Genomic DNA, 23,343 nt, shown 5'->3' on the forward strand with positions numbered 1-23,343 from the left:
GTGTTGGCCCTTCTTTTTCAAGACCTCTGCAATTCACCCTGTCATGCTGTCGATTAACTTCTGGGCCACATCCTGACTGATGGCAGCCCATTCTTGCATAATCAATGCTTGGAGTTTGTCAGAATTTGTAGGTTTTTGTTTGTCCACCCGCCTCTTGAGGATTGACCACAAGTTCTCAATGGGATTAAGGTCTGGGGAGTTTCCTGGCCATGGACCCAACATTTCTATGTTTTGTTCCCCGAGCCACTTAGTTATCATTTCTGCCGTATGGCAAGGTGCTCCATCATGCTGGGAAAGGCATTGTTCATCAGCAAACTGTTGTTGGATGGTTGGGAGAAGTTGCTCTCGGAGGATGTTTTGATACCATTCTTTATTCATGGCTGTGTTCTTATGCAACATTGTGAGTGAGCCCACTCCCTTGGCTGAGGAGTAACCCCACACATGAATGGTCTCAGGATGCTTTACTGTTGGCATGACACAGGACTGATGGTAGCGCTCACCTTTTCTTCTCCGGACAAGCTTTTTTCCGGATGCCCCAAACAATCGGAAAGGTGATTCATCAGAGAAAATGACTTTACCCTGGTCCTCAGCAGTCCAATGCCGGTACCTTTTGCAGAATATCAGTCTGTCCTTGATGTTTTTCCTGGAGAAAAGTGGCTTCTTTGCTGCCCTTCTTGACACCAGGCCATCCTCCAAAAGTCTTCGCCTCACTGTGCATGCAGATGCAGTCACACCTGCCTGCTGCCATTCCTGAGCAAGCTCTGCACTGGTGGTGCCCCGATCCCGCAGCTGAATCAACTGTAGGAGACGGTCCTGGCGCTCGCTGGACTTTCTTGGGCGCCCTGAAGCCTTCTTCACAAAAATTGAACCTCTCTCCTTGAAGTTCTCGATGATCCGATAAATGGTTGATTGAGGTGCAATCTTACCAGCAGTTATCCTTGCCTGTGAAGCCCTTTTTGTGCAAAGCAATAATGACTGCACGTGGTTCCTAATCATGATTAACAGAGGAAGAACAATAATTTCAAGCACCACCCTCCTTTTAAAGCTTCCAGTCTGTTATTCTAACTCAATCAGCATGACTGAGTGATCTCCAGCTAACGAGAGAATCACTGACATGATGTCAGCTGGTCCTTTTGTGGCAGGGCTGAAATGCAGTGGAAATGTTTTAATTGGGATTAAGTTCATTTTCATGGCAAAGAGGGACTTTGCAATGTATTGCAATTTATCTGATCACTTTTTATAACATTCTGGAGTATATGTAAATTGCCATCATAAAAATGGAGGCCGTAGACTTTGTGAAAATTAACATTTGTGTCATTCTCAAAACGTTTGGCCAGTGGTGTACACTACAACTACTATAATTTATTTTGTGTATTCTCGTCGAGTCACATCTTCTGCCCTTATATTTTCTTCATTATTTTGTAAATAATATAAGATAATTTAAGATAACATAATGTAATATGTCATTAAACTCATTCACAACAGGTAAAAAAAGTGAAGTCAGGAGTTACTATTATTAACGGATGTTGGCTTGTTTTGACCCTTGTCTGCCCTCTACTGGCCAAGAAGTAGGCCTACTACTTCTCCTCGGTGATATGTCCAACTTTTAGCAACATTATTTTCTGTTTTGCGCTGTCCTATATATATATATATTTAAGGACATATTGGTTTCAATATAGGCAAAAATATCAAAGTATTGTATTGAGCTAAAAGTACAAGTTACAGAATAACAACACCAAAGAGACACACACACTGCTGCAGTGTGTGTGTGTGTGTGTGTGTGTGTGTGTGTGTGTGTGTGTGTGTGTGTGTGTGTGTGTGTGTGTGTTTGCCTGTCTGTCTGTCTCTGTGTGTGTGTGCTATGTAAAGCATGTGCTGAATGTGTGGGTGGTCCATAGAGTCTGGGAGCTGCTCAGTCAAAAACAAGTTGTTGCTGTCATCTGAGTCTCACCGACTCACATGTACTACTGACTGGACAGGCTCTGAAATGTGACTCCACCAGCTGGAAATGCTGCTCTAAACCGGGGGAGTAGTGACATTACATGTAAACAAACAGTCTCAATAGTGGTTCAGAGTCCTTCAGTTATTTTGTGAGGATGATTATAGTTTCTACTGGCATTCAATTTTGGCACGAAACATCAGAGCATGCACTTAACAATACCAGCGATATAAAATAACTTGTTGAAAATATATAAATGATGTAAAATACTACATTTCAAAGATAAATTTGAGCAGTTCATACCACTGTATTTAGTTGATGTTTAGCTGATATTTGATTGCCAAATGTGTAAGTATCGCAATTAATATAGCCTCCTGTCAGAAAACTGGGGCAAAGAATAGGAATACCTCTTCAAACAATGGCTTCATTTTTTTCATAGAAAGCCATGAAAGTGTCAGAGTAAGCAAGAAATACCAAGAAACAGAAACTGAAGCAGCCAAATAGAATACAGCCATCATTAGTTTTATTATTGAAACCGCTGATGTAAATAACCACACAAATAACCACATTGTAAAGACATGTAGAAAATACATGTGCACCTAATGTCAACAATTCCAGCAAAAATAATCGAGCACATAAAACTTCAGACAATTATCTATACAAAAATTCACTCCTAAATATGTTTTGTTTCTTCTTCCTTTACTTGTTTATTGCAGAATAATCTCTTGAAGTCTGTTTTAATATTAATTTGACATAGAATGAAAACAAATTTTTGTTTTCTTATTGTTTTTCAAGCATACATACACGCTACTATGATTCACTCACAACTTTTGAAGGACAGTGCGCAGTTTAAACCTTTGAAATGAAAAACAGAGGCCTCTGTGTCAATAGAGACTTTAGGTTTTTAATGAGGAAGGAAGGAAATCTTCTTAACTAACTGATTTTTTTGTTGTGGCAGACACACATTATAATTCAAAGCAGGTGTCTTCAAACATCTCTGGAGTGGATCTTTAAACAGTAACAGTGTAGGTGTAGCTTTCCTGATACTGTTTGCTAGTATAAAGTGGTGCTGAGTACTGTGCATTTACTGCCTGCTGCAGCTATACTTAGGGGGTGTTTACATTCCTCAAGAAGAAACACTAGATATAGTGTATATTTTATTTTTTTTCTGGTATCTTTTAATACTTAGTATTCTTAAAGTGCACTTTAAAAAATAAATAAATAGCTGTTTAGAGGGCTTTGAAACCAGTTTTAACACTTAAGAACAAAGCTGGCATAACTGCCGTAGCAATTTAGCCAATATTAAAAAAACAAAACTCCAAATAATACTTTGAGGCTTTCATTTTTGGTGCCTTGGTGGAGTCTATCAAGTGACTCATGACCTCAGTATGTCGAACCTCCCCCACTGTTGGCTGTTCTGCTGTACTCAGACTCCACCAGCAGATGGCGCCCCGCTCTCTGCTTCTTAACGACATCAACACTTTACATCTGTGCTGCTGCTCCGAACAGGCAGTCAGACGGGCGGGCTGGCGGGCAGGAAGGTGTTCTTCGACAGCGTTTCCAGCCTGAGTCGCTGTCGGTGAACACAGCTGGTCAACAGACAGTCTACGCAGCAGTGCACCGTCGGAGTTCGTTTTTTCTAAGTTCCCTCTTGTTGCTGTTTTCCGTGGGAGTCCGTCCCGGACCGGGAGCAGACCGGAGTCCACTTCAGCGCAGCGGTGAGTTACTTCTGTCCTCTGCGGTTCTGTTTGTTTTTGCGGCTCTTATAAAGCTGTAATCACGAGCAAATGATAAATGAAGTGAAATCTTGACTGTTTATACACTCATTTTTGTGTTACTGTGTCAGAGTTGTATTCTTATTTACATTCTCCTTCATTAGTTGTGTCCAATGTGAGATAATACGGAGGGTAAAAAAGGTCAGAGCCCCAACTGGGCAAACAAACGGGATAAGAGACTGCAACTAAGTTTAAGTTTAAGGGAACAACAGCCTGTTACATATATATATATATAAATTTAAAAAAAAATAAAAACAAAATGTTAAAGGAAAAAGGAAAAGGGAAAAAAACATCCTCTAGTTCCAGGTTCTCCTCCCTCTTTTTATTGACTTGAAAAAAACAACAACAACATGTTTTAATAGAATAAACAATGAATCAACAAAACAATATATTAATCTATAGATTCATCAAGTAATTATAAATTGAAACCGTAAACAATGGCCTACTTTCAAAAGTGACTAGTTATGGCATTTTACAGCTCAAGGTATTAACTCTGGATGTATGCCAACAAAATATGATGTAGTTTTAGTGAACAGATGAAGTTAGTGAGTATAGCTGCTGGTGGACAGAATTGTTATTCTCAGGAGTTGCCGGAGAACAAACGATAGAAGGAGAGTTTCAGGACTGTAGTACCTGCTGGTGCTCAGAAACACAGTGAATGGTGCATGCTAATGAATGCTAACGGTGCTCTGGGTTGGACAACTGTTTGCTGGAACAGCTTTTCATAATATCTTCACAAGGTGATATGCTGTGTTTAAAGCTTAATCTTTTACCAAAAACAAAATCAATCAAAACAAGCATGCACCAACCCCCCCTAAAAACTCAAGTAACAAAAACAACAGTGCAGCTTTAACTTTTCTCTTGCATGCATTAAATACCGTCTTCTGATACCTGAAAGGAAGTCAAAAATGACTATTTTTTTTTTTTTTTTTTTTTACATGTTGCGGCTTTAAATGACCTCATTAAGAAGTGCAGAGCATAAACGAAGCATTTGAACACTCCCTTTAAAGTCCTGATACACATATGCCGATGCACACAGAATTGCCTTGATGGGTGGAGCATTCTTACACAACCACCCACCTTTGCAGTTAATAACCTCCAGGAACTGAAACAGTAACAACATTTTGCATCGAAGCTTTCAAGATGAATTGTTCTGCCTTTTTACCCGATATGGATTTCCCCTGTCAAGTTATTTAGTTTTCTGTTTGCTCAAAGTGAAACACATCTGTCCTGATACTAAAATATTATGTTCTCACCCCAAAGTCATTTCATATTTGTGGTTTCTTCTCCATATAGCTTCAGCGGTTAATGAGACAGTAAATCAGGATTTACTCGTCATTTTTCTGTTTTGAAGTTGAAGAATAAAACGGGGGCATGCTGTGAGCTGCTGTTTATCAATCTGTTAATAAGTCTTTAAGAGCTTTTCATCCTTAATGTTCCACGACCCAGTCGTAGGTCCCAGAATTGTCATGGCTCTACAATATTACATGATTATTTTTAATAGAGTCATTTAATAGAGCTAGGGAACAATCCAGGATGTATTCAAATAAGCACGCTGTTAAAATGGAGGACGTCATGGATACAATTGTAAACACGTGGTTATATAACGCTCATTGTTCAAAGAAACAATCTCAAAGTGAGAAATGAACTGCGGTCTCCTGCGTTTTATTGACGTATTCATCCACTCCGACCTCCTCCTACCTGGACTTTGTGCTGTCAGAACGACGTCACCTGACTTCCTCCTTTGCTCCTGTCAGAATTACTACAGACACTAGGCTGCAAACATAATTACGTCATTTCTGGGCATGTGCTGAAACAACTGATGCAGTTTAACATTAAAACAAAACTATTGAGGTTGAGAAAATAAAGAAAAAGACGAGGTGTATTGTTCATCAGAAAACAGGAAGCACGTGGCTGTAAAAGACCGTTTATAAACTTTGTCTTGTCCTTGAATGTGACTGTTGAGTCTCCATCTGTTCGCCGATACAAACTGTGTTATCTGCAGGTGTGAGTGTAGTTTAGTCTGAAACACCACGAGACTTCCCAGACGACGGAACCTGTCTGTGTTCCTAACTGTGTATGGACCAACTGTGGGAAACAGATTACAAAATAGCAGCCAAGTTTATGTTCGTGAAAATGAACATCATTCTCACTCCTGGCCTTGTCATTAAGTAATAATAATAAAACGTGCACTTCTAATTATTTTGTGCATATTGCTCTTGTGACGAGTCTTGAATGTAACACAGAGTGATGCTGGTCCATATGTTGGAGATGATAGGAACATTATATGTTTGACTGATTAGTTCCTTCCATTATTTCTATATTTCCATTTAATATTTCTCTGTATATTATTAATTTTGTCCTAGAACTTTATTTTTACATGTTTTGTATAAGATTAGACTTTAAAAGATAAGCTTCCTTCGGAAATTGTCAAATTCTTTGAATCAAGGAAATCACACATACTAATATGTATTTTAACCTCAGTTAAGAAAAAATAGTGTCAAATACACATCAAATACACATATCCACCCCTAATAGCATAGTGCAATTATGCTGCACATCTTTCACCTGCACCGCAACAAAAAGCTCTGGAATTCAGAGCAAAGATGATAAACTAACAAGACAGAGGACTTGAGCAGAAACCAGTGAAACTCAATCATCAAAGCTGAAGAACATGAGTCAGTATCCGTAGGCATGAGGATTCAAAAGGAGGACATTGGGGGCACTGAGAGAGAAAATAAATATGCACATAACATTTTTCGGCGGCACAGTGGTTAGCACGGTCGCCTCACAGCAACAAGGTTCCGAGTTTGATTCCCGGCCTGGGCCTTTCCGTGCAGAGTTTGCATGTTCTCCCTGCGGGTTCTCTCCGGGTACTCTGGCTTCCTCCCACCATCCAAAAACATGCAACTCAGGTTAATTGGTGGTTCTATAAATTGCCATTAGGTGTGAATGAGAGCGTGAATGGTCTTTGTTTCCGTCTGTCTCTACGTGTTGGTCTTGTGATGGACTGGTGATCTGTCCAGGGTGTACCCTGCCTTCGCCCAATGGGAGCTGGGATAGGCTCCAGCCCCCCCGTGACCCTGTTCAGGATGAAGTGGGTATAGATAATGGATGGATGGATCAAATATTTCATTATGTATGGTTTATTACGTGGATGAGACTGTGTATAGGTTAAAGGGCACATTTAATAAAGCAGTGAGGTATTTCATTCAATTCAAGAGACAAATTATTCCGTATAAAAACAGAAATAACTCAAGACATTTTCAATTGCCCGACATGATGAATTGATTTCAGCACTTAAAGTGACAGTTGGGGTTGAAAACATTTGATAGTGTGTGGAATGCTTTCTCATTCATCCTCACACATACACTCTCTTTTCTTTCTTTTTTCAGGCCGTATACAATGTTCTCAAACATTTGACCCTTGACGCAATTTGTAGGACCTGAAATTCTCATAATTTTACCATACAGGTGCTGAGTTGTCAATGAAACCTAAGAAATGACAATGGCTGTTCTTATTGTATCTTATATTATTACATTGTACATGACAAAAACATTGTGAAGCATTTGGGAAAGAAATTTCTGACTACGCATCATGTTAAAAAAAATCTTGTCAGTAAACAAGATCTAAATACAGCCAAGAACATAGTAGCCATGGATTTCATAAGACCTGGCAGGAACCCAGCGCTGGCGGCTGGGGAGGGATGTCACGTTCAGAACAAAAGTGTTGACTGTTTTGAAACGTGCCTCCTCAGGAGGGATAAACGATGGAAATACCAAGAAAGAAAAATGATGAATAAAACATGCTCACATTCTGATTTCAACCCGCTGATCTTCCCTGCCGTCAAAGGAGTGAGGTGTACTCTGATTCATTAGTTGTATTTTTTTTTATTTTTTTATTATTCCAAATTGCTTTAAAACATAACAGGAATATTATATTTATTCATGTTGAAACATGAGCTGAAAACATCCAAAGAGAATTTGATGTATTTACATGTTAAGTATTTCGATTATGAAAGATAATAAAGGAAACAAAGTTGCACCTTAAATTGAAACACTCATAAATGGATGTGATAGTTTGAACAGAATTACAGATTATTTACAAATGACTATTTTCTTATAGTTACATGTATCAAATGACAATATAGAAGAAAGTGAAAAGGCCGACTTGCAGTGACAAAGGTCTAAAAACCCACAGTACACCTCCTCCGCAGGACCAAGCACATTTCTGAAAGCAGTAAAAGTGCTGAAAGAAACCGAGGTTTTAATTTAAAGTGTAAATGCCGAATAAAACTCAGTCCAACGTTAAAATGAAAACGTAAAGGGCGAGGAATGAAAAGGAGTTAAAGTGTCACTTGAGCCGGCACCAAATCCCACCGGAACTTCACCTGTAAAAACTGAAAGACGATTTCAGAGAGATGTTTAAGTGGCACATCAAATAAATAATAATAATGATAATATTAATAATAATAATAATTGTAATAAAATTGATATTGATAATACCTTTTAATTAGAAAACACTTGTCAAAATCAGGTTACAAAGCACTTGACGTACATAAAAAAAACAATAAGCAGCAGTTAATAAAATAATATAACAGAAAAAAAGATGACAAAAAAAAGATAAAACAAGCAATAAATCAATAAAAAGTGAAATCAGTAAAAGGCAAGTGTAAAACCGTTATTTTTTAAGTGTTACTTAAAAGAAGACAGTCTGTTAGCTTCCCTGATTCCCTTCGGTTGGTCACCTGTTGTTTTAAAGTTTATGGAAAAAGTTGAAGTGTTAGTTTAAACGTAAAAGCTGAGTGAATTTGAAGCAATAGTACAGTACAATATAGATGTAAATCACAGAATCAGCAATTTCTCAAAGTTGTAAACTTATAATCTGTCTAACGTTTGACATTTGCTTTGAAATTGGCTTAACCGGTCGCAGCGTCCCTGTTTACTGCTCGTAGTAGGCTGGGATTTGCTTCAGTGGGTTGTGTGGGTCAGCTGGGTGGACTGCACCAAGAAACTAACACTTATGTTCCCTCCACAGCTCGTCACCATGGCTGATGCTCTCTCCACACTCCTCTTCCTCCTTCACATCGTCACTGCTTCAGCGCTGGAGTCAGCCTCTGAACAAGGTGTGTTTTTGAACATTTTTTTTCAGCTGACTTACTTTGCACCAAAAAAAAACTTCAACCAGGTTTGAAAATATGGTTCATGTGCAAATCGCACTGACGTATGGTGTTTGCAACTTTAATGTCGGGCACTGCTGAAGCTCTCTTTGCTTTATTTGATGTCTTCTGATGTGTTTGGTTTGGAGAAAAACTAAAAAAAAATCGACTTGATGAAAGTAACATCTGAGATAAATCTGTTTTTGATTTGCCACAGGACAATTTCAAAAGATTTATGGTCGCATACTTGCATAAATTAACATAAAATGTGTTGTGCAACAGTGAAGCCCTCCGTAGAGAGCCATAGCGAACGGCCAGTAGATTTCTTGTGAAGTGGATTCCCAGGAATTCAGGAGAGCAGAGAACACTCCACTGCTGAACAATGGGAAGCTGTTTAGTGTGTAGAGGCCCAGCTTTCTAACAAACACCCTCCCAATGGAAGAGGATAGGCTGTATATTTGCATACATGAGCCGTCTTATATCCACAGACCAGGTTGGGATTGATCCGGTCCTTTGACTTGTTACATAATTCTCAGAAAGTTAGTGGAGGTGTGGAGACACGACATGTTCTCCTGCTGCTTATTCATGTTCTCTTTTTGTTCTGTGCCTTCATGTAGGATTGAACAAGGCCACTGTGTTTGGACAGGAGTGTTTTTTCACTGCAGAAAACATGAAAGCGAGAGCGATCAGTTTCTTTTCAAAGATCAGCGGTGCTTCAGCGAAGTATTGTTTCTTATGCAGAGTTTGCCAACTTTTAATGACCTGCAGATTTCTCAATCACTGCCTGCATCTCAAACTTTGGTAAGAGATTCAAATCAAAATGACATGACAGTAGGAAAACACATTCTTTTGGCTTTCCAGAGCTTTATAGCCGTAGGCAGATAAGCACCAAGATAAAAAAGTAATTCCTGGGCCCCTACTGACACCCAGCTGGCCCTTTCATGTCATCCAGTACTCTTGAACTGAAATCATTTGCTGATTTAGTCAGTTAGTCAGTGATATTGAATTAATTGGTATCAAGTTTGATAGCTGATTAATAATTTAGTCTTTTTTAAAGAACAACACCAAAGACTCACTAGTACGGAGCCCCTAAAGGGTCATGGGGGAGGATTTTTTTTTTCACGAATACTTTTGCAATCCCTCGCAGTACTTTTGCATTACCTCGCAATACTTTTCTTCTTCCGTTCGCTCTGAGCCACATGTCTGTTTGCATTCAGCTGCTCTGTACCTCATGAAAAGTAGTGTGTCAGCTATAACACTCAGGTGCTACGGGAATTAGAGACGATGTGACAAGTTGTGCATTTAGTTCTCATTCATGTTAAAAGGCCGATCCCCGACAGTATTCAGCTTCTTGTTGTGAGCAGAGCTGCAGCTGCTCCGTCTGCCGTGGGTGAAGCTGTGGTTATATTGGTTATTGTTTGGTCTTTAACTGCTGCTGTGGTTCAGGCTGCAGTGTTATGGATATTTCCAGATGTTACTGTTTGAATTTGCGATTCTTCTGTGAAAGCATGTGTTACAACCATTAAAAACGAATGTGTCCCGGCCATAATCGTAAAAGCCAGGGAATGAAGTCAGCTTCTCATTCGTAGATTTCAAATCAGTGTTTAAGGGGCAGGTTAAGGAAATGACTTTGAGTTCTGAGCTACACACTTTATGATAAAGTAGTCCAGGTTTGATCTGTATAAGTATAGTCCTTCTAGTTCCACACCAGGACCAATGTGGTCTAGACATGTAAAACGCAATGAAATGTCTCTTGTTGCATTCTGACAAATAGACACACGACTGTTCATGATGACCAGAGCAGCTGAGTGCAAACAGACATGTGGCTCAGAGCGAACGGATGAAGAAAAGTATTGTGAGGGAACACAAAAGTAGTCCATGAAATCCTCCCCCGTGACCCTTTAGGGGCTCTGTACACCAGTGCCAGCTTCTCAAATGTTAATATTTGCTATTTTCCACAAGTTTCTATGACGTATCAACACCTGTATTTTTTAACATCTTCCCAGACAGAACAAGAAAATAGAATATATGTACTTGGGCCTGTGGAAATACTTTGTGAACAGAGCACAGCAGAGGCATATCTCTAAATGAATGACGATGTTGCGATCTGTTTAGTTCTTTTTATATAAACTTACAAGATAAAATCAATGTTGTGCTCATGATTTGTTTCTACCATGAAAAGTGTTTAGCTTAGAAACAATTCAAACAATGAGCTTTTACCTCTGCATGTGTCACACAGCAACACGGGAACACTACATTGAAGCTTTCAGTGATGCACAAGTTGATTCTGATTCTAAACAGCATTAAAACTCAAATACTGAAGAAAATGAGTTTTTGTCTTGTATTTAATGTGTACGTTTCGCCTGGTCTTGGTGATGGGATGTTTTTTTTTACTGAAACGCTATTCTACTTATGAGTTTATGTGCACAGGCTTTGAGCTGCTCATTTTCCTACAGTATGTCAATCAAGTGACATGAGCAAATAAAGTTCTGACCCCCTTTAAGTTCTATTGTGAGAGCGGCCTCTACTTTTCGTAGTTAGTATGATGAGAGCAAAGGAGGAAGTCAGATGACCTCACAGAGCCAAATAACCGAGTGGGACGAGATCAGGGTGGATGGATCTGACTTTAACATGGTTTGATTCCCATTTTACACTGATAGTCAACATTGTCTCTTTGAAACATAATTGTTCTATAACCTCAACCATGCCTTTGTTATTAGTAACCATGACGACAAAGATTCTCTATCTTTTCAAACTAATTTAAAAAATTTTTACCCCTGAACATTCCCTCAACTTAAACAAGTTGTTTTTGTGGCGAAACTAAATCCAATCTGTACCACATTACTGCATCATAATGGATTTTTTTTTTTTTTACCTCCTACCGGCCAGTGCTTTATTTGTCACTGGTATGCTCTTTGGGTTAGATCGGCAGGTAGGAATAAAAATATGATCACTCAGGTTTGAGAGCTTATTGAAAAAAGAATGGGAGTTTTCTTTTTTTAACACAGACCGCCCAAAATAACTCCTCTCACTTCCCAGCTATATTCAAGCACCGGCCACCGGAGGTTCTATTTCCAGGAATTAAATGGTCTCTGGAGGGGTGAGCAAGTGTTTTTTCCCTCTCACTACCTGAAACCACTGTTTATATCATTTAGGATTCAGGACATTGGCTCCTAATGTAATTCCATCTCTTGAGTGGAGCGGTTATACTGTCACTGTGTGCTCTCAGGCGTGTACAACCTTATTTTCTATCCACATTTCGTCCATAAAGCTTGTTAGGTTTGTAAAAGGTTCTCAACTATAATCACTGATGAGAGCATTGTGGCCCTCAGCCAGGGAAGGAAATGGCTTTTCTAAATGCAGAGCATAAGGCATTTCCCCCAGAGAGTGCAGATTGATGTCTGAACATGTGACTCTCCAAATAACCGTTTGCCCTGTGTGCTCACAGGAAAGACATTAATGAAGGCTTCCCAGCGGCACACAGTGCAAATGTTAATAGATGCAATAACAGGAAAAACACACACTAATTACCATCAAGAGATTGCATAAGCAAAGAGACAATAAACTGTGTTCCAGCTGATAATTCACGGCATCTGCCGAATGTATGACTTAGTCCTTAAAAGGATTTACTGGTGTTTCCTGGTTCCTTTCAAAATCACAGCTGAAAGGAACCACATGTGGGCTTATCAAAACAGATCGAGTGAGGATGTTTTGCTTCACCATGAAATAGACTGCGTCAGTAGCACTCGGAGAAAAACCACGCTGTAAACATGTTTACTCTGTGGGCGCGTGGCCATTCAGAAACCCTGGAGTCCTGGAATGGGAAGACATTGTAAATGAATATTACTTCAAAGGAAATTGTCTGTTTTGTGTCTCCGCCGACTTTGTTCAGAGCACACTCCACGTCTACTGCTCGCATGTTTACTTGCACCAGAAGTGACCTGTGCTTGGCAGCTGCTGAGCAAACATAGCAGCATTTACATTGACGCACAAGCACAAAAGTGACGCCTGTCAGTTTGCAGATTATTCAGTTATTCTAACCACGAGAGACCCAGATACACATGATATATGTGTATTAAAATGTACCGAGTATAACAGAGGCATTATGGAGCAATACAAGTTTTCCTGTCTTCTTTATCTTTCTTTTTCACTCAGTCAGTGGTGGATAAGGATTTAGAGCGAAATACTGAGTCCTGCATAAAAAACTTAACTTGAAAGTAAAATCAGCCTTGAAAATGCAATTATCGTTGAAGTATGCTTCAAAACTAAAATTACTGATTATGCTCTGATATCTTTCATAGTATTGGATCCTTGCAGCGTCCTGTTTGCTCACCACGAGCTTTTATAGCTCAAAATTCACTCAGACCAATTGAAGCAGGAGAGCTGCACATTTAAGAGACTGCAACCAGCAAATCAATAATATGGTTATTAAAATGACTACAGATTAATTTTCTGTTATTGAGTAATATTTCTGCTCTGTATATTATATATTTGGATCATAATTCATGTTGCATTGTAAGCAGTGCTATGGTTTTAGCATGTGAGGGTGAAAGTACTTCAGACTACTTTTTCTGGTATTCTTCCTGTCCTTGTGTTACCCAACTGTTGCTCACACCTTCAGCTTTCTTCGCTTCGATTATAGTCTGGAAACCCTGTTTGCATTCATGTTTGCGTTCATGTTTGTCCAGCCATTTTGAAAGGAAACAGACCATTGTGGTTGGCTAAGTTTCAGCACATATGGTGGTCAGTACCGATCAGCTAAAGGCCGCTCCAACAGTTTTAAAATGAACCCGAGTACAGGCCCAGTAGAATGCAATGACAGGAAACAGTTCTCTATGTGGGGAACCCGTACATACAGTGAATTAGACCTGGTAACATCAGGCTAATTCTGAATATTAACATGCCTATAAGATAAATATACATTTTCTATGTAAGGTACATCTGCAAAATAGTAGCAATTATCATCAAATCAATAACCCTGACTCTTCAAAATTATTTTTATGGTGGAAGTAATAGCGCCCTTACTTTCTATTCACATAATGAAGAAACTTCAATCAAATTATTGATTGACACGAGGCAAGTTACACATCAGTAAAACTTTTCCCTGACAACATAATTTTTATTGTTGTTTCTATACTATCCACTCATGGAGACAAAAGATGTTTACTTTCTGGCTGGATTGCTATAGCGAGGCCAGACCTATGATTATGAATGACCTATGAATGACTTCGTGACTGACTAATGAGGTCACCATTGGTCTGTTGAATGCTTCAATCTTGTCGTGTAATATAATCACCGAATTTATGTTTTCTTTAAATGAAAATAAAACAATAAATGTGGCGATACTTTGCTGGTGTTTCTTTCAGAAACAGTGGTACACATGGTGAAGTGGACAAAATCAATTAAACCCTCTGTCACTCTGTTATTTAATTTGTTGAATCGCTAAAATCTATAACCATGTAAAATCACTGGAAAATTCATTGAGGAACTGAAATATTAGATGTGAATGCCTTTTGTTAGTTTTTTTTTTTCGATGAAATCAATTTAACCAATGAATTCATACGATTATTCTGTCAAACTACTGTTTCTCTTCCTGAGGTCAACAATGAATTTCCGTCCTCAAGTTATTTGATTACTTCATCAATCCAATAGTGCCATAGAGCAGCCTTTGTCTTTGATTTGCCAGGAAGATTTATACCAGAGACATCTCGGGACAAATGGTACAGACCATGAAGTGATAACAGCGGCACGATTTTATGATCTATGTGCTATGTGTTGGCACAGTGCCTGGGAAAATGTACTGCACCACTGCTCTCACTCTCGAGTAAAATAACAATAAAACCACAAACAGAAATGCACCAGAGCACTTACACCCACCCAAAAAAATGGTTTTACCTAATTCGTTTACTATCTTTTTATCCCATTTTCTCAGTTACACACAAGCATGGCCTCATTTGTCACTTTAAGGTGAACCACAGAAACACTCTGCATTGCATGTCAAATAGGGTGTCAGATTGATTTTTCTCTTAACGCTGACTAAGCACAGTTCCGAGGAGGAGTTGGGGATCTGGTAAACAGGTTATTTTTAACCCGTAACTCCCCCTGAAGCAGGCCAGAGGTATTCATCATCTGTTCCGAGCGCTGCCTCTCCGCTATGAATGAGCCGTTTTGTCCCGGCTCTTCTCAGTACTCAGCCAGCCCCGACATGTGTGTGTTGATCCTCCCTGAAATGTTGATGAGATCAGTTACAGTCCCCCAGATCATAAAATCAGATGTGTTTGTCAAACAACTACTTCAGCTCTTTGCTTAAAGGGCTAGTTCACCCACATTAAACGAACATATTTCCAGACTTGGCTCGAGCAGCAACTAGTCACGCAGATTGATTTTGAGCAAACAATATCTATTGATAAAGAATATGAGATGTGATTTAACCCTCGTGTTGTCCTCGGGTCAAAATGACCCGCAGCTGTGTTCAACCAAGTTCTATTTTATTTTCATATTTTTTGGGATCATTGGTGACAAGGAGGCTGTGAGGGTTTCTTTAAAGAATGATGACCAATGATCCCAAAAAATATAGAAATAAAATAGAACTTGGTTGAACACAGCTGCGGGTCATTTTGACCCGAGGACAACAGGAGGGTTAAAGGGACAGGAAGAGCTAGTAAGTGGACATATAGTTGAAATGTAATTAATCCTTAATTTACTCTTGAAACTGAAAAATAAGAAATTTGTCATTACGTGGAGTTGAAACTTTCAAAGATCCTGTAACATTATATGTACAACTGCAGTACAAATTACACATTTTTGAAATATTTTAGGAAACCACTCACAACCAGCTTCTACTCAAACAAACAATGCACAATTTTTAGGTACATTTTTCAGTGTTGTGACCACCACAATAGAAATCCCATATGCATCAGCAGTTTTGTCAGGATATCTCAACGGTGTGGGTGAAACAATCCTTTTAGATGGTGATATGAATGCATGTAGCATAAAGCATAGCTCCATGCTTTATTGGCGAAAAATGAACTTCCCACGCATTCATTAATGGATGCATTACTGCAAGCATTTCAGAAAAATAAGAGTTTTGCCAAAATGCTAACTGTATGCAAAAAATATTGTACAGCAGTGATCATAGGACACTGATTTAGCATTTCATTTTCAAAAAATGCAAGTGCATAATTATTAGGACAGTTAAACTTCATATAAAACAAAATGTTTTGTTGCAGTCTTTTGCATTGTGTTTTGGATTGTTTCCTACAATGAAATGTCACTTTTGCAGTGTAAACACAACACGTATAGAAAGGATTTGGGACTGAGCTGAAGTCTGCTGCACGAAAGCTGTAGAAACGCTGTCTCCGTGAACACATGGTTTGAGTTTAAGCAGGCAATATAACAAGATCCAGAAGGTTCTTTCTGTGCAAGTGCTTTTCTGAGCACAGCGAAGGCAAATAGCTGTTCCACGACAGCGTTGGCAGTGGGACTCTGCGGCTGCAGCTTTCTGTCAAAGAGCAGTAAAATGACTTCCAGGAAAAGGCTGACACGCTGCTTCTGGCCGGGCTGCCCTCGAGTCAAGTTACAGTCATGATGCCGCAGCTGTAGTTGCAGCTCAGCCATCCTCAAACGCAACAATAAGTCATTTACAAAGAGACGAAAGACAAACATATCTTAACCATTTAACATGTAATTAGACAGTTAATGTTTCCTGTCTCTTTCTCTCTCTATGTTTTTCTGCAGTCCTCCCCCAGAGACACCCACACCTCACTGGTTGCGTCTCCGCCGACATGGAAACTTTCCGCTGCAGATGGAGTGTCGGCACTTTTCAAAACCTGTCAGAGCCGGGAGATCTCCGCATTTTCTACATTAACATAAAGTGAGAGGGAAAGACATTACATAGTACATTGTTACTAACAGAGATATGTTATCTCAACTGCGCTTTCAAAGTAACCTGAGGTAACAAAAGAAAAAGAGAACGAAATACTACAAAGAAGGAACAAAAGAAAATGACGGTGTGAGCAGCATGTTAGTAGAGCCACAACAGAATCTTCAGTTCTTGAACACAACCTGTGTTCAAGAACAATGTTAAGCTGAAGGCCACCCATGTTTGTGATAGAAATGTTTGCACTGGAGTGAACAAGTCAAAAGAGAATGCCTTGAGTGTCAAAACAGCTATGTTCAAGGAGGGACACGGCATCAACTGAAAAAGTGTTTAGCCAGTACATCTCTGGGTTCCTAACCTCCCAGGTCCGGGTAATTTTGTTCCCTAGATTGTTGAATATTTCCAGATAGGTTCAACAGGTTCCTGTCTCACCCTTGAAACTTGGTAAACCTTTAAACACGAGACTTTCTATGTCTATAAGCATGACAGACTTTGCCTTATGGCAACGCAGAGTCCTAAAAGACAAGGTGACCACATGAGTGAGGCAAACTGGATGAAACGGAGATCGGATGATAAAACAGGGAGACCCAAAGATGAATAAAGAATTCCTTCACAATGTTGACTGTAGTTACACAGGAGAAAGGCAAGCAAATAGACTCAAAGTGTATGAATGTGCTTCGGGCCATGTTTGCAGGCAGATACTGCAAGTAAAACACAAGCTGTTCTGCAGCTTGAGAGATGATTGAAACAGGAGAGCATGTAATCCGTCAGGCGCCGGATGGCTGAATAACACAGCAGAAACATTTTCTGTGTAGAAACGCTGTTTAATTTAGTCAGGTTTATTGGCTTATTGAATCTTTAGCATATATTCTCACAATTATCCAAAAAGCTTTGAATATTCAGACGATGACTCCTATTGGTTTCTTTGAGTCACCGCTAACCTTTTCACTTGGGTCATTCTTTTGTCACTGTTTTTCATCTTTCCAGATATTTGTTAGGAAAAATGTGTACTCTGGAGACATATTTTCATCTCATAAATTGAACTTGATTTTTTTCAGGGGTATGAATACTTTTGGCTTACCTAAAGCTGTAAACATAAAAACTGCTTCGTTAAGTCGATTTTCTGGCTGACTGAAGATGTGTTTCCTGTCCCCCATCTTGCAGACCCCCCTCTGCCTCTCCCAAAAATTGGAGTGAATGTCCTCACTACAGCACCACGAGGCCAAACGAGTGCTTTTTCAATGAAAACCACACATCCGTCTGGACATATTACAGCATCCAGCTCCGCTCTCGGGATGAAGCCGTCCTCTATGACGAGAACCTCTTTCATGTTCAAGACATCGGTGAGTTTACTGCCTCACCGTCTGTCATGATGCCGCGTAGAGAAAGATGATAAAGGCTCATTAGAAAACACGTGTATAGTCATAGAAGGTTTTCCATGTTAAGCTCAATAACCAGCACAGAGCACTGTGGGAAATATTTATCCTAAATCCCACCTTTAAAAGCTGCAAACAAATCCTGACTGGTCATAAGAAACTGTTTGGTGAAAAATAAAACCAATGCGGGACCCAAACTTACAGGCCAGCTTTTGTTCCTCTAGTGTCTGACTTTCTAACAACCATAATCAGGAGTATTTTTGTTTATATTAGAGAGACCCGTAGTCGTTTTAAAGATGGCAGTTTCTACTTGCTTTTTAAGAGTGTGTTAGAAAAAGACAGTCAAGGACAGTGATCTTGATAAAGACAAGTGGTCTTGTTCTACTCAATAAATGAACTAATTCAGTCCAGTGGAGGACTTTCTGACTCCAACTCTGTTGTAAATAATAAATCTGCTCTAAAAAGATTCTCTGTTCGCAGTGCAACCAGATCCTCCCGTCCGCCTGAACTGGACGCTGCTGAATGTGAGTTTGACCGGCAATTACTACGACATAATCTTGAGCTGGAAGCCTCCACAGTCTGCAGACGTGGAGATGGGATGGATGACGCTGCAGTACGACGTCCAGTACCGCGACGTCAACTCTGATCAATGGGAAGCGGTGGGTGTCTTCTTCAATCTGTTATACCGTAATTGGATTTCATAGCAAGCCATTTGTCAAAGTAAACATTCATGTTTTGTAGAGGAGGAGGTTATGATGGTGTGGCGCTCCATCAGGTATCTGAACCTTATTTTCTTCACCACAGGTTGGCCCGGTGAAAAGCACACATCGCTCCCTGTACGGGCTTCAAACTAGCGTCAATCACGAGGTTCGGGTTCGCTGCAAAATGCTCAGTGGAAAAGAGTTTGGAGAATTTAGCAACTCCATATTCGTCCATATTCCAACAAAAGGTAATCTCACTGCTTCACAGGCTTTTGATGGCCAATGAGGTTACAGATGTTCTTACAAAGGACTTCCAAATCCACATTAGGCATGTAGAGGCTGTAGCTGAATGTCCTTGTCACCATGATTAAACATCCGAATATTGCTGCTACCTACAATTACCTGAAAGCTCCCTCCGCATGATCTGTTATAATTATTACTGACAACAACTGTATTTTTTTTTATATAAAATATTTTTAAGTATGATTTAAGGATCTATTCTATGAAGTTTGTGTGAAGTTTTGTGCACTTTTTCCCCCCCAGTTTCAAGATTCCCGGTGGTGGCTTTGCTCATCTTTGGTGCCTTGTGTTTAGTGGCCATCTTGATGTTAGTTATCATATCACAGCAAGAAAAGTAAGTATTTTACACTCATTAGGATGTCTGTGCAAACCTGGAAGGTGTTGAAAATCTTTTAAATGTGCTTCTCATTGATCAGTGCACTGTTTGGGCTGTTTGACCTTGGAAAAACGTCAGTGTCTGTGTAGTGCAGGGGTGTCATTGAAAGGTTTTGACCAGTCAAACCTTTTCTATGTCTGTTGTGTTAGACTGAGGTCTGATATCAAGCTTGTTTCCTGTGTTCCTTTATATGTTATGGGGAACTTAACATTCTTCTTCTTTTCTTTTCTAAGGTTGATGATTATTCTTTTGCCTCCTGTTCCTGGACCTAAAATAAGAGGAATTGACCCTGAACTTCTTAAGGTACTCACCCTATTCACCCACATGTTATGACACTTGATATGTTTCCAAAGTTAACAGCACAGTAGTGTAAAGCGGTAGTTAAACTACAAAGTGACATTTGGTTGTCCATCTGAAATAGGTGGCGCACAGTCTAGTTGATGAACCGCTTTAGCAGGCGAGGCAGCTCTTACCGTTCTCGTCGGCCCTTCTAAGCTTGTTATAACCTAGTTACGAGCTCGCTGGGAGTCATTTAGCACACACTAGCTCGCTTAACTTAGTTGCTAATGGGACAAGTTCACGTATGCTGTATCTTATGTTAGTACACGTACTATTCATGTAGTCCGTGAATTTCAACACGGTAGTTTTGTCATTGTCACCTTGGCGCAGACCACAAGTTGCAACTCTGTGCTTCAAACCGGTTTCAGTGCAAACCAATGAGTGGCACCACACGTTGCTAAGTATATCTTTATGTTCAGTTGTTATTGACAGCGGAGGTCATTTATGTGGAGGCATTTAGTTGAACTGATGAAATTCAAATTAATTAAGCCTCCTCAAGGAAAACCCAAAGTTGCTTTGATTCCATTGTGTTGATGATGGCAACTAAAGTCTCATCAGCCAATAGCTAAAAGGATTGTGTGCCATTCATCTCCTTTGATTGTCTGTTTGGTTGTTTGTTTCGCCTATTTTCGTTGTGCTTTGGGCTTTGAAAGGTTCGGTAATACATTAGTAGGTGTCTGCTGGGGCAGGAGAGTGGGTACTTGCTCGTTCTGTTGGTTTTGCCTTTCTTGTGATTGTGTTGTGGCCTATAATAAGTGAGAAAACATGTTTTGTGTACTTTGGTTGAACTGACTCGTAGTAGATGATTCAAGTTTATCAGAAACTTGGGTGCTGGTCATCATTTCTATCAGTTAAAATAAAGTTACACTCATCAAAGTCACTCAGTCAAGTCTAATGGGAGAAAGAAACATGAACAGGCAGGTTTTAAAGAAGCCGATTGAGCTCGATTTTACAAACCAATGAATTTTTGAGTACACCCAAAATGTTGTTAACTATCTGAATGAAGATATCCCAGTTTTGAAAAGTTCGTATAGTCATTTTATGGTTTGTCTTGGTTGTCTTTCAAACAAGTTTGAGTAAACCTGTCTGATCATTTGTGTTTTTGACTGGTCTGATGTCTTTTCAATGATCTAACCACAATCACAGCGCTCAGCAACTTGGTGCATACAATTATATATTGCATATGGGAAATTCTTGCCAAAGTCGAAATAAACTGTAATAACACCTTAAACAGTGAAGCTAACTCGCCAGATAAATGTGGCTTCTTGACTGTAGCAATTCTATTTTCTTTATCTCACAGAAAGGTAAGCTTCGGGAATTGACATCAATCCTGGATGGACCCCCTGATCTGAGGCCGGAGCTGTACAACAACGATCCCTGGGTGGAATTCATCGATCTTGACATCGAGGAGCACAATGACAGACTGACAGACTTGGACACGGACTGTCTTGTGGACCGCTGCCTGCCCTCAAACTGCTCTCCACTCACAATTGGCTTCAGAGACGATGACTCGGGCCGCGCCAGCTGCTGTGAACCAGATCTCCCCAGTGACCCGGAAGCATCACCTTTCCATCCTCTCATGCCCAACCAGACCCTCAATAAGGAATCATCATGCCCAGCAGCCTCTGAGTCAAGCTCCCCGGTCCAAAGCTCCAGCATTGGGGGGCCTCCTTTAGTAGCCCCGGGCCGAGAAGCACTGTACACCCAGGTGAGTGAGGTGAGGTCATCTGGCAAGGTGCTGCTGTCACCTGAGGAACAGAGTGAAGTGGAGAAAAGCACCAGCAAAGACACGGAGAAAGGTGTGGTGGAGAAAGAGAAAGAAACGGGAGCGTTCCAGCTCCTTTGCGATTTCAGAGACTACACCTCAGAGTTCAACGCAGGGAAAACGAGTCCAAAATTACCCACAGCGGATTTGAATGAACCCTACCAGACAGGAGTAGAGCTGAGCGCTGCACCCTCTCCGTCAGCTCACCAAGAATCATATACCCTTCCCATGTCCCTGTTACCCCCTACTCCTGTCTACACTGTGGTGGAGGGTGTTGACAGAGAGAACAGCCTCTTACTAACACCGAACTCGACACCAGCCCCCCAACTGATAATTCCAAAGATCATGCCGTCACCAGACGGCTACCTGACACCTGACCTTTTGGCAAGCATTACACCGTAAATCAGTGATCAAAGTCAAAAACTATTTACTTAAAAGCAGGACAATCTTGGAGGTTGACTGTTGAATGTCAGCTCGCCTAAAATAGTTTAGGGGGTCTTTCCACCACCTCTACCTCCTCTGACCTCCATTGCATCCTGGGACAGGGCTGGAAGTTTGACATGGTTGGAGTTAGGTAAGAGCAACGGACAAAGAATGGGCACACAACCGTGTGTTTTACTCTAGTTGTGGAAAAGGGAACGGTTCAAAGCTGAAGCTGTCAACTGCCTCAATATTTTAATATTCAAAAACAAAGTCTGCAACATTACATTTTAAATAACTGTCTTTGGTAAAGCAGAATTAACCAACTTTTTTCCCCACTAGTGTTTACAATAGCTCCCAAGAAACATGGCAAACACTTAAATGCCCCATGACATTGTTTTAGTGGATATGTTATGGCTGAAAATGTTGTTGCTTTTTAGCTGCTGAATATGCCACTTTCCTCACCAGCTGCTATTTGTCTGTCTGCCATTTGGTGTTAAAAGGCTCTTCTCTTCAATTCCCTTTTAAGAGTGACAACTTTTACATACAGGTTGTCATTTATTTTCAGCATTGATATAAAAATGCTGACAAATGTAGCTTTAAATAAGTGTGTCGTTAATTGTAATTTGTTTACATATCAAAAGGTTTTGTTGATGAAATCGGGCCATGTGTAGTACCATGTGAAATATGTCGACAAATGATCATGTGCCCTATTTTTATGAATCCAACATTTGAAAGCTTTTCATGTTTTCATTCCTTGTCAAGCTTTAGGATCAGTATTTCTACAATGCAAATGTTACTGTAAATAATGAATATCTTGCTTTTTTTAAATACACAACCTGTGTCAATATGGACTCTGGAAGAAAAGAAAAAGTATGTAAAAGAATGGAGTATGATATAAAATGCTTATCTTACTTTGAGGCCATATTGTGCTCCACATATTTTTCTGAAATGTTTTTATAGTTTACAGCAAAAAGTTTAAGGATGATCAGTATATATATCTATATATATGTACATATAATCAATTGCATGGACTGTTAAAGTTTTTATTGAGAGTTGGTGGGGACACAGTGATTAGTGCTAAACTTGTCCAGTTATTGCATTTCAACAGTTCCAAAGTTTTGCAATAATAAAAAAAAACTATGTTTTTCCTTCATCTGTCTTGATCTTTTTTTTTTTTCAAGTGTACTCAGAGGTGGAGGAAGGCAGCCTAATTATTTTTATATTGCAGAATGGCATTGATACCACAGACTGTCTATACATGGATTGATACACACAAAATACAAAACTAAAGATAAAGGTCCTCTGTTATAAT

The 23,343-nt window shown here is 39.8% G+C and overlaps 1 protein-coding gene across 2 annotated transcripts; it reads left to right on the forward strand.

Annotated features, from left to right (window-relative positions):
• The first annotated feature begins 3,454 nt into the window (after positions 1–3,454).
• On the forward strand, positions 3,455–23,184 carry LOC138205189 (growth hormone receptor-like). 2 transcript variants are annotated; one of them, XM_069160964.1, is made up of 9 exons: positions 3,455–3,657; positions 8,752–8,839; positions 16,610–16,745; positions 17,916–18,094; positions 18,608–18,786; positions 18,932–19,076; positions 19,372–19,462; positions 19,738–19,807; positions 21,144–23,184. In XM_069160964.1, exons 2-9 carry the CDS (start codon positions 8,761–8,763, stop codon positions 22,008–22,010), a joined length of 1,746 nt encoding a protein of 581 aa, XP_069017065.1. In that variant the 5' UTR covers positions 3,455–3,657; positions 8,752–8,760; the 3' UTR covers positions 22,011–23,184. The 2 variants fall into 2 exon arrangements, with proteins under 2 accessions (XP_069017065.1, XP_069017056.1); XM_069160955.1 differs by lacking the exon at positions 3,455–3,657 and having other exon boundaries at positions 8,737–8,839.
• Positions 23,185–23,343: the final 159 nt, after the last annotated feature.

Source organism: Embiotoca jacksoni, unplaced genomic scaffold (assembly GCF_022577435.1).
Source record: "Embiotoca jacksoni isolate LCO1_2020_lvr unplaced genomic scaffold, fEmbJac1.0.p SCAF_10, whole genome shotgun sequence".
Lineage (NCBI taxonomy): Eukaryota > Metazoa > Chordata > Actinopteri > Embiotocidae > Embiotoca > Embiotoca jacksoni.